The following is a 12,215-nucleotide window of genomic DNA, read 5'->3' on the forward strand; positions in this document are numbered from 1 at the left end:
TGGAGTTATTTACTACTCTGTTTTTTTCCCCTTATAGAGCAAGTGGAGTTAAAAAGATAAAATTATTTAATATGGCAATCAGAATTTAAATAAAAGCCTGTGGTACAAAGCTGGTGATTATGCTGTTTAGAAAGGCACTGGAATGGTTACTTGTTTAGAAAATATAAAAGTTGTCATTAGGTGAGAATGTGACTGGATCTCAGATTTGTAGACCGTTCTCTCAAAGATTTTTAAACTTCAGTTTTATTTCTAATCACAATCTAGCTTGTGCAATTTTTCTTTGAGGTAGAAAAGGCTGAGAGGTAGAAAAGTAGAGTTAGTTTCGATTGTCTTTCTATCATCACTTGTGTTTTGTATGTACTACTTAGAAATTCCATAGCTTTTAGAATAATGGTGTTTTACATCCAAACTATGTCAGTGTAAAATTGAAATGCAAGTAATTTAGTTTTGGGGAGTTTTTTAAGTTTAGTAAATAACTAAGTTTTAAATCGTCTTTGTATCCAGTAAGCTAAATTGGGGTAAGTCACTTTTGTTCTAGGCAAATCTTGTATTTGCAAAAAGAAGGAAGCAGAATAGCTAAGAGATTTTCTTTTTCCCTTCCTAGAACCAGTACGGAGTCTGCGGCAGAGCACGCTAGCCAAGCGTTCAAATGTTGCTCCTCCTCTTAATACCAAGAAATCATCTGTAAAAAGTGGGTCTGTTCCAAAAAATGGACAGAAACAAGAGAGAAGTCCAGTTAAAGAGACAGATGTTTCTGCACGCTTGAAAACGGAGCAGCCTAGGGAGGTTAGACGTAGTACAAGACGATCAGGACAGGTGGAAGGAACAGCAGTAGCAGTAACAGCATCCCAAAGTAATACAAAATGTCTGCCTGGTCCTGAAGATGCGAAAGAAATAAAGTCTGAAACCCCTGAGCAGGCAAAAGTTGAAGAAACATCCCAAGAGTTAAGTTGTGCTAATTTAACAGAACCCTGTTCTCCTTCTCCTGGAGAAACAATGGAAATAGTAGAGGTTGCAATGAACACTGACTCTGGGAGTGCTGAATCAGTTTGTTCAGTATCTGCAGATACTGAAATGATTCCAGTTAAAAATGAAACAAGTGATGTGATTGATTCAATAGGCTTGGAAAATTCTTCAGAGGAAAAGACTGATAATAAAGCAGAGGAATCAGAGAAGAAAGCAGAAGAACATAATCAAATTGAAGTAACTGGAAAAGATAATGATTCATCTAGTGCTTGCATGAATGCAGATGGAATTTGTGAGACCTTTTCAAATTTGTCCAGCTCTGTGAAAGAGGAGGGTGATTGCAGTTCAGGTTCCCACAATGTGGAAGTTCTTGAGGAAAATACATTGTCAGTGAAGGAATGTGTAACAGAAGCCAGAGGTGATGACAAGGGAATGGAGAAAACTGAATCTCCATCTGAGAAACTATTGGACAGTACAGACTGTGATAATAAAGACTTGAAAAGCAAAGAGTTTACTTCTGCTGACCCAGGAAATAGCATTTTAGAAAGCACTGTTGTTGACCAGTCAAGCCAAAATGTACAGCAGCAGATCGGCAGTACTAAAGGAGAAGGCCCTGAGGCATCAAAATTTCAGGATGATGAGAAACAAATTGGTATTTCAACAAAATGTGAAAAGAACATTAGACCCCGGCATAGTAAATCTGTAGTACAGAATAAACAAAATCTGACTGCAGGTACTCAGCAGAAATCAGGTTTGGTGCAGCAAGAAATGACACGGTCAAGAACGAGAGCTGGTGTTGCTGTTTCGGGCCTTCACAGTCCCTCTTCAGCAAGTCTGAAGCGAAATGCAGATGAGCAAGAGATTCATCAGCATCCAAATAACCCAGTTAAAATTAGAAAGAAACAATCTGATCTGAGTTTGAAAGCAAAGACTAGCGTTTCAGGGGTGACTGTAAAAAAACAGACCAACACAAAGCTAAAGAAAATACCGCGAGTCCAGGCTTCTGGGCAAGTCCAGAAATCATCAGTTCAAAAAGCAAGTGAGAAATCTCCTACTCATCAAAGCTGTTCTAAAGATAGCCACCACTCTGTGCATTCATTGTCAGGTCACGTTTCACATCCTGGTCAGAAGCAAGCCAGCAAACACCAACATGCAACTGGGCTAAAAGCAAATAACTCTACAAAGGAAGAGGCAGAGACTAAAGATCCCTCTGTTGTAGAACATCTGAAGGAGGATGATAAGGAGAAAAACAAGTCAAAAAGAAATGATAGGAATCTCCAGCCTCGCCAGAGAAGAAGTAGCAAAAGTCTTTCACTTGATGAACCTCCCTTGTTCATTCCAGATAACATTTCAACTGTTAAAAGGGAAGGCTTGGAACATACCTCCACTAGTGAAAGCAAACATATTTGGGTGCCCAGCAAGCAGTGTGGCTTTTGCAAAAAGCCACATGGCAACAGGTGTGTGTGGCAGTGTGTTTGAGGAATTTATTGCTGGTCTCGCAAGGTCATATTTTCCTTCACCAAATGTTTGACGCTGCTCATGCCAAAACAAAGTCCTAGTCTTGCAATACAAATCTGTATGTCATAGAGTCAGTTAATTTCCTTTGCACTCATACACTTTTTTTTTTAATAATTTAAACAGAGCATTAGAAACTAGTTTGGCCCAAAAGTTTGAATACAAATGTTTTATGAGTACCTATTTTGATGGCTGTATAATTCTTCTATGCTGTTTAATTATGCACTTTAAACTTGACTTTTTTCATAGAAAAGAAATTAGATGTCTGTGTTCCAGATTGTAATTTCCTTCTTTCCAGAAACTTCTTAAGTGGAAGGATCACCATGAACCAAAAAAAACAAATAGTTGTTTGCATGTGACTTTTATCTGGTACCGGTCCAATTCTAATAGTAGAGATACAGAGATTTTTTTTTCACTTTGTATAATCAGTGCCCTGAGGTTTCATGTAACTGTAATTAAATAATTGCCAGGGAGGGGAGAAAGAAGAACATGAAAAAACCCCACAAAACTTTCACGTGGGCATATCTGAAATTGCCTTTAAGCTTAGTAATGAGGTTTTATCTGAAGTTGATAATATCCCTATGTGGCAAAACTTGTTCTACACAGTAAGTGAGGTGAAAAAGGCCATTGGGTTTCACTAGTGATCTTTCAGTCCAAGAATAAGAATTCCTTTATTACACTTACTGTGTTTTAATATTGAAGTGGTTTTTGTTGCTGTTCTACCTGCTAGCCTACTTTTTGGTTTTTTAATGTCAAATTGAAGGTATTTGTGATTAGCCTATGTGAGAGAAAGTTTTAATAGTAATTTTTAGTGATATGCTTTAGAACTCCATATATCAGAGTGAAATATGGAACAATTACCTTTGGCATCTGAGGGGTTTTTTTTGCCATTTGTTTGTTTCTAAGAAGCCCTTCTGAGCTTTATTGATTCATTGTATCATATTTGAAAAACAAATACATGGAAATTCATTTACTGTACAGCTATCGTAACTGCATAATTGTGGCCTACTAAAAGAATTAATAAGAAGTTTGCTCTGCCTGGTTGCTGAGGATTACCTGATTGAAGGGGTGCTCAAATTCAGTTCCGTGTGGTTTAATTTTTTAAAAAAGTTCCTTTTATTTTTAAGACCTATATCATTTGTGTCTTTGGAAGAGTTGAATTTTAAGCAGGTTGCTCTTCCTTAGTTTTTGTCATCTTAGGCATTACCATGGCAGTAAAACTGTGTGAGTAGCCTGTATTTCAGTGAATTGTTTACATCCCAAAAGGCTGCTTTCTGGATTAAAAAAAATGCTTTTGTAGATATTTTTAAAGCAAAATATGATACTTGGAATTTAAACTACTTGATAGATGTTAAAAATGCAGCTTTGACTTGAACTTGTGCTATATTCTTTCTACTTTTGCTAAAATTTTAAGCATTCTATGGTTTGGTTTTTTTTCAATGTCTTGTTAGAGTTCAGAAAGTCTTGATTTTTATTACTAAATGGATCTAACCAGTGTGGGAAGATGTGGCATTGACTCAGTTAAATCTACTTATTTTAGTTTATGAAGTCAGAGTAGCTTTACAGAAGATACAGGGATACACAGCAATATAGGATTAAGTTCAACAAACACAATTTTGCTTTGCCAGTTCTTACTGCTGCCAGAAGAATGATATAGTGTATGAATCACCAGCTGAGGCTGGATTGAGACTGCCCATGAGTTGCCACAGATGGTAATTACGGGTATCATCAGTTTTGTAATGTCAGTCTTCAGTGGTTTAGGGTTTTTGTGTTGGAATTGTGTTATTTTTTATGTCTGTATTGCAAAACTGCTGATACAACCAGCGCTTTCAACAGAAGATAATTGGATTTGCTAAACGTAGAAAGATTTTAACACATAAATGCAGAATTTTTGTATATAAAATGTGACTGAGACACAGTACTGGAATAAGGAAACTCGCACTATTGAGCTTCATGCCTAATAACAGAAGATTTAAGACTGTCAGTGCATGACTTTTTTATCATTACTAGACTAAGTAATAAAGTTTTAATTTTTTCAGATTACTTTGTAATTTTGTGCTACAAGTAACTGAAATTTTGCAGATTCACTTGCTATTATTAAGATACAAGAGGAAGCAAAACTTGTATCTCCCGTGCCTTGGGATTTTGTCTTAATTTAATTATTAGTACAAGAAAAAGAAAATACTTCTAGTACAGTGCAAGAGAGAACTGTAAGATGAAAAATTTGAATTCTGTCTCTTGGAAACCCATCAAAACTGTCAAAATTTACTCTAATGAAAAGGGGATTTTAATTCAGTGTTTTGACTGCTTTTCAAGGAATTTTTGTTTCCCTTTTGAAACAGCCTAGCCGGTCACTCTTAACCTTTTTTCTTTGTTCATTGTATGAGAGAAAATGAGAAAGTTTAAGACACAAATGCTGTCAAATGGCTCTATGCTCAGGAAATGTCAAAGGCAGAGCTAAGATCTGAAATAACATTTGTGTTTGTAGCTCTATGTTATTTCAGTTTTGGAAGTTTTATTCAATGCTCTGGCACAAATTGCTTACCGGAAAAGAAGTTAAACTGAAGTTGCAGCCCCAAACTGGGAAATAATTTGCCAGGAGCTTTGCAGGATGTCATGTTAAAGTAACATATTTAAAATTCAGGATGCAGAGTAGTAGTCACTTGAACCTTTGTGTATTCCCTCTAATAAATGTAAAGCCACTAACTTCTTATTGTAATACCAAGCTTGGAGAATTGATTCATGTTTAAGGTAATGTGTGGAAATTGTGGCATCAGCTTTCTTTGTGTACAGAATTCCTAGAGGGCAATGGTTACACCAGCCTTACACATACCCAGAGCAATTTTACTCTGCCTGTTAGAACAAGATTAGAAGGCTGGTACTTCAATGTTGTTTTATTTCAGATCAGCACGTGGCAAATTGAGTAAATTTATATCTTTAGGAATACATGCTGTAATTTGCTGGCTACATGCAAAGTCAAAGTATGCTTTCCTTGTACTGCAGATACAATGGGTTTGGGAAAGGAGGAATTCTGTTTTATGAACGTGAGATTTTCATGATCAAAAAAGTTTACAGGTTATAGCATCTTGCTTTGTAAGAGACAGTGCTTGCTTGCTTTCTGTTAATAGATAGTCATTGTTTGGCACCTGAGCTTTGAACAATGACTTCATGCTCTCTTTTCCATTTGCCTTGAAGTTTATAAGCTGTAACCATCATAGCTGCTTTATATATGTACTTTCATTCTCAGAGAATGGGTTGTCAGTGTTTGGCTTTAGGACTCCCTCAGCCTGTTTTCTTGATGTATTGTGGCGTATCTTTGCTACATAACTAAAAAGAATTTCCCTTTCATATGAAAACTAAACCTTGTGTTTCTGCACAAGTCAGATGACTTTTTGTAATTTTCAGCACATCTGAAAGGGTATTTTTTCAGTGCAAGGTTTGAGTTGTTGTTACTCATAGTATTATTTTCAACATGTTGCCAGTGTGTTCCCATATTGCTCTCAGATGTTTTCTAATCAGCTAATAACATAAATCATATGCATATTTTTTTCCATGGATCCATCTATAGATTAAAAGTGTGTATGGATATGCATATCACATTGAAAAATTTTAGATTGAAGTTACTACTCAAATTCCTAATGAATCCAAGTGATGCTGAAAATACTAAGCTTTGTCACAAACAATAGTTACTTTTCCAGAAGACAGATTAAAGGTTGTTAAAGATAGTTAAATTTTAAAAATAATATGTAATTTCTTGGCATAGTGCAAAATGAAGATGGTAGCTCTGCAGACATTGAGAAATCTGCTAATGTAAGATTTCTCTGGTTTTCACTGCAGATGTTCAAATTCTCTGCAGCTGGAGGGCTGAACTGGTTCCTTGCTTGTACAAATAGACAAAATCTAACAGACATTTTTCAGATTATTTCCCTTGTCTGTAGTCTGTCTTCTTTACCAAGAAGTTTGATCAATTTTGGATGAATAATTCATAGTATACAACTTGAGATACTCTGATTCTAAGCAAATCTTCTAGAAAACATAATTACAGAGCAAGTTTGTAACTTTAATTTGGTGACTTTCTCTTAATTTCAACAGTTCCAAGTAAGATTTTTTTTAATAGGCTGTGGAAATTTGAGGATTCTCTTTGGGTGTTGTTTTGTGGGATTTTTTTTCTGGTTTTGTTTTATTGTTGCTTGGGCTTTGATAATCCAGTTTGAGTGGTCAGACACAAACTGACCTCAGACCTCACAGAAAAATTAAGTGATACAGGAATATATTTTACTTCAGGTATTTCTTCCTCCCACATTTCAACTATGCTTTAATAGAGAGGAAGAGTTAGTATGTTGTAAAAAGTAATTAATTGGAAAGTGCTAAAGTTGATTACATGTAATTCCTAAAAAGTTCCTTTGGAACTGTAATACAGAAAAGTACTTTGGCTGATGGATGCAAACTGCAAACCATTTTTACCCATACTAAAGATTATTAGGAGATTTGTATTTTAAAAATAGTGCTAAATGTGAATAAATTATAGTGGATCCAGGTTATCGTACAGTTGGCACAGGCCAAAAGAGAGTGTTTGGGAAAGGAGCTTCAGGCTCCAAATTTACAGCCATCCTTCAATTACATAGGCTTTTTTTTTTAAGATGGTGATGCCTGGCATCAATGTATAGTATACAACAAACAATTTGTTGTGAGAACATTCTTCACAAGGAACAGTAATTAGAATAATAATGGTGCCTGCGTTCTAGCAAACGTCCATTAGATAGTAGGAGAGTGTTAAGCAGCAGATTATGCAAGATGTCATCAGTTTACAGTAATGGATGATGCTTTTAAATTTTCTGCCTCTGTTACTGCTTTCTTCCTCTGTGAAAAGCCTTGCAACATTAAAAGCTAATATGTTTTTCACTCACAGCTGTAGAAAAACTGAATGACAGTATAAACAAAACAACATTGTAATGTATAATTAACAAAGGGAAGGACTCCACTGTGATTTTTATTTATGGTTGCATAATTGTATTTATAGAATTTATATGGATTATATTACTATGCTGCAGTATTGGCAGGATTATTATTAATGGCATTAAGAAATCAAGCAAATGGATACCATAAATTGTCTAAAATAGTTTTATAAAAGATGGGCATAAATACAAAGTGCTTATAAATGCAGTTTATAGAGCATATGATGCTTATCCTGCAACATACAACGTGTAGAATCCACTGGTGATGGAGCTTCCCTTAATGAATGATTATATATAATATGTGTGTATACATATATACGTATATATATATACGTATATATATATATATATATATAGACACACATAATTTTTAGTGCAGATTTGTAATTAATATTAGAAAACGTACTCCTTTTTTTCGGGGTTTTGGGGAAGTTTAGTGGTTTTGGCTTTGCTGTTTGACATGTTTCATGAATTCATCTTTAATTCAAAAAGCATAGGGTTGTTTGTCTTCTTGCCACTTTCTTTTTGGAGGGAGTTCCTGTAATATAAATAGTAAAGAAAATTATGCCTTTAAGAGAAGAAATATCTGTCATAAAATATGAATTACTGAAATTTAGTACTTAGGTAATAAGTTTGCAGTATCTTTTTCATATGCTGCAAATTCCATGTAAAGACCTCTGCTGTTAGTGATTGAGATAGGTTTGTGGGTTTTTTTCTAGAAGATCAGAACTTGAAAAATCATGTCACTTGTATTAGACTAAATCATGTATTAGACTTTGTCACAAAGGAAACAAGTGGAACTGCACATATCTCTGTGCACTTACAAGGTAGTGCAGATTTTTTTTTGACAGACCATATTTCATTTGAGCTTTATATCAAGCCATGCTACTTCACTGATGTGGAACGTACGCTCTGCTAAAGCTGCCATGCCTTGAATATTTTGTCCCTGATCTAACATTGGCTAGACTGTAGCATCGGTGCAGCAGAGAAACAGTTGAAATGTTAATTCAAGTTTACCAAAGATCTGTAGAAGATTGGTGAACAGTGTCATTAAAGGATGAAGTGCAAATGAGGGACTTGCTTTAAATACTGAAGTCTTTAAAAAGTGAACAGTGGGTTTGCTCCTCTTAGGTGAGTTTGGGGCTAGAGTGTTATTTGGAATAGTTTGATTTGGGTTTTTTAGTTTTTTTGAGTTTTTTTTTTGGTTAAGATTTGAGTCCTGTTGTGGTATTTTTCCCAATTGCTATGTTCCACAAACATGAAGAATTAAAGAGAAGCAGTTGTTTTGAAACTAAATGATTTTCTGTAGCAATGCATTATTAATTAATCTTAAAAAGCTGATTACTGTCCCACACTGATTAATTACTCTTGACAGCTCCTGATTTTTATTTTGCTTTACTCTAGTATAGCTTTACAATGAAAAGCTGTTTTATGAGTAAGGTGGTTCCTGCCCATTTTTCAGCAATGATTTTCTCTGGAAACTTGGTGCTGTTACATAACTTGAATATATGAAGGTAGTTTTAAAACATGGTCCATATATGTAGAAAATAAATTGTCCAAGCCTGAATTTTTCATCTAACAAATGAATTTAATTTATTACAAATAACAGACCAAAGGAAGTATTCTGATCATAGGAGATATTGTGGCAGGTTTGCATTAATTATTCTGTATCTTTTTATCTTTCATCTATTACTTTCTGATTTTAAGGTGTCTCTTTTCATGCTGATATGTGGGCTACCAAGGGGATTCTTTAAAGGAATGAAACTGTAGCAAACTCTGTGCAAAAGTCCCAGTGAGCTATAGTACTGTCTGCTGTCACCTGTCAGTTTTCTAAAATTTTTTTCTTCCAAAAAAGATTTTTATATTAAAGTCCAATGAAAGCAAGTCTTGCATTGAATGTGGCATGATTTAATATTTTAAAATATACTTTTCTTTCTCTTTCAGCTTTACATCTTCCAGTCCAGCCTTACAACATGGGTAAAAGTCCTACACTTCAGATTTGAAGCAATCTGCAGTCAGAAACTTTGATGTTTTACTAGTCCAAGATACCACAACCGCTTCAGTCAAAAATAACAACTGTGCAAAAGGACATCCTTGAGCCTTCAAACCAGGCTTCAGTTTTTCTTGACTCCTTTATCTAATTTGAACATTGCCCATTACCTAATTATAATTGTTACAAATCATAGTTGTTTTGTGTGCAGATGAGAGAAACAGGCGGAGATGTAAAAGTGGCCTTATGGTAAAAAGGATTATCTACATTACTGGTACCAAAATCAGTATGTTGTCTCCCAGCCTCAAAAATTGCAGTCTTGTATTTGAGTAGTGGGGGAAAAAAAGCCCCAGTTTGTAGAAATAGTGATTTTTTTTAGGCAGGCAGCACCAGTATTTTTATTACCGTTTTGTATAAATAGCTTTAAACAAAACAATTGTAAACAATACATTGTGTTGTATAGAACAGGCATCATGGACATTTCCTGATTCTTTTTGTAGTCTTGGTTTCTTAATCCTGAATTTTGAAGTTTTGTTGTGTGTGTTAAAATATAGTGTAACTGAAACCTTGTTGTGAAGACTGGAATGAAGCCAAATGAATCTTCCATCTTCAGTAGTTTGCTTGAATGACCTCTCTCTTGGTGTGTAGTCTTAGTGAAGAATGATCTTCCCTGAGCTGAATTCATTGTAGGGTTTTTTGACTTCTAAAATTTTTATTATTTATTTGATAGAGCTGAAAATAAAGATTTAAGACTGGATACCTATCCTGGTGCCTTACTTACACACCATCTCTATTACCCCCTTTAATATGTGTGAGCTAAGCTGAAAAATTCCATGTGCTGTCCATTTAAAGTTTAAGGTGTGCAGCATCTTGTGTATTTTAGTTTAATCTCTTCAGCAAATACCATTTTCTAAATATGAATCCGAAGTTTGTTTTGCTTACTAAATGCTGCAATCCATCTTCCTCGTATAACAAATTAGTCTCTGGTGCATGAATTTACAAACTGAGGAAAAAAATGAATATATTTTAATAAAAATTCAATTAATAGCAGTTGTGGCTTCATGATGGCGTATTCTTGGTTTCCTTTTGTTTTTGAACCACAGGTATTCCTTAGAACTCTAAAACACCCTTTAAGCATGATGCTTTGGCTGTGTGGTTTGACTTTATTTCAGCTTTTGCAGAAAATCTTAAGTGGGGAATTTTTGTAACCAGTTTTATTGTTCCCAGAGCTTTACTAGTATTTTATTGCAGTGGTACAAGATGTGTTCTGTGTAAAGCACCTACTGTGGACCCTTGCAGTTATGAAATAGGCACTCACCTTATATTTCCTGCCTGTGCATGTTTGGCTCCAGGCTCTCAGAAAGGAGCAGTGAGCTTTGTGTAGCAGTCCTGTCTCTTCTTTCTTGTTTTACTGTTGTGTTTGTAAATGCTGTGGAATTACTCTGCTGAGACCACCAGAAGTAATTGTGCCCTAACATTACTTTTCTTGTTTTTGCAATTTGCTGGATCATGAATCTGAAAAGATTGAGATACTGACAAAAAATGAAGAAACCTCTGCCTTTCTAATTAATATTATGAAGTAGATGGGCAGATACTGTTTGCTAGTGACAAGTAATACTGTTAATGTACTTGCAGCTCAGAAGAAGAAAATTCAAAATGAGGAAATATTTTTCTTCCCAAACTAGTTTAAAAACAGTTTCTTCAAATCTAGCAAACATCATCATAGGCTTTTTCTCAATCTGATGGACCTCTAAAACTTCTGAGACTCATTTTGCATCAAAATAATATTTTCTTCAGCTGAATGTAATCCTGACATATTTTGAGTAGGGAGGGACAGAACATAAAGACACATTTTTTCTTCTTTTGTTTCAAATGTCTGCTGTTAATAAGAGCTTTCATCTCTGAGGTAACAGTAGTTTTTGAATACAATATCTGCATCAAGCTGCCTGGAACATTCATTTACAGTTATGGAGAATGAGAGTTGCTCTAAGCACATTCTGCAATGTTTATATGGTTCTGCCAAGTAGGTAAGTCAGTAGATTGCAGATCCTAGCCTGAGTGGGGATATACCTAAGTTAGGTGTCATTTTGCTTAGAATCATCTTATGGAAGAGTAAGATATTAGGTTAGAGAAATAGGTATAAGGTATTAGGTTAAAGAAATAGGGTTTGCAGGTCAGTGTATTTAGCTCTTAAATATATTGCTGAAACAACCGGGTTTTCATGAATTACTTTTTAAGTTCATTCTGTCTTCTATGAAATTCAAAACCTAGGAATTCAGTAAATAATTTTTTAGTGTTGCCAAAGAACTTATACTTTCTTTAATACACTTACAGTCTTTCTATATTTTCTTCATCCGGACTATATCTTAAAGTACATATCTTGAATATAGTTCATGTAAGTATAAAGCAAAATGAAAAGAAGAAATAAAAATTGAACAAAAAACCTCCAACAAACAAAAACACACACAGAAAACTATAAACAATCCCTCCCCTGCCCCATCAAAAATATGAAAGGGGAAAGAGAATGTAAGTGGATATTGTAAGAGATCTTCCTACATCATTTGAAAGCTGTTCCTTGATGCTAGGTTCATTATGTGTAAAAAATAATTCCTACCACTTAAGTCTCCTGAAGTAATTGGATTTTAGCATGTGAAACTTTGAAATTCCACATAATTCCCAAATACTTGCACTGGGAATTGTACCTATTGGTACAATTACGTGTTCATGATACCTGCTGAAGTTTTCAAAATGCTTCCACAAAATAGTTAGAAATAATGCTTTTCTTTTAG

General features: G+C 34.8%; 1 protein-coding gene across 11 annotated transcripts in view; it reads left to right on the forward strand.

Annotated features, from left to right (window-relative positions):
- The window catches only part of PHF3 (PHD finger protein 3), a 61,704-nt gene that overhangs the window by 19,998 nt on the left and 29,491 nt on the right, over positions 1 to 12,215 (forward strand). For all 11 annotated transcript variants that reach the window (XM_068183728.1, XM_068183729.1, XM_068183737.1 and 8 more), the window contains one exon: positions 605 to 2,423. In XM_068183728.1, the coding sequence (XP_068039829.1) occupies positions 605 to 2,423 (1,819 nt within the window). The remainder of the gene's footprint in view (positions 1 to 604; positions 2,424 to 12,215) is intronic.

This window comes from Anomalospiza imberbis, chromosome 3 (genome assembly GCF_031753505.1).
Source record: "Anomalospiza imberbis isolate Cuckoo-Finch-1a 21T00152 chromosome 3, ASM3175350v1, whole genome shotgun sequence".
Classification (NCBI taxonomy): domain Eukaryota; kingdom Metazoa; phylum Chordata; class Aves; order Passeriformes; family Viduidae; genus Anomalospiza; species Anomalospiza imberbis.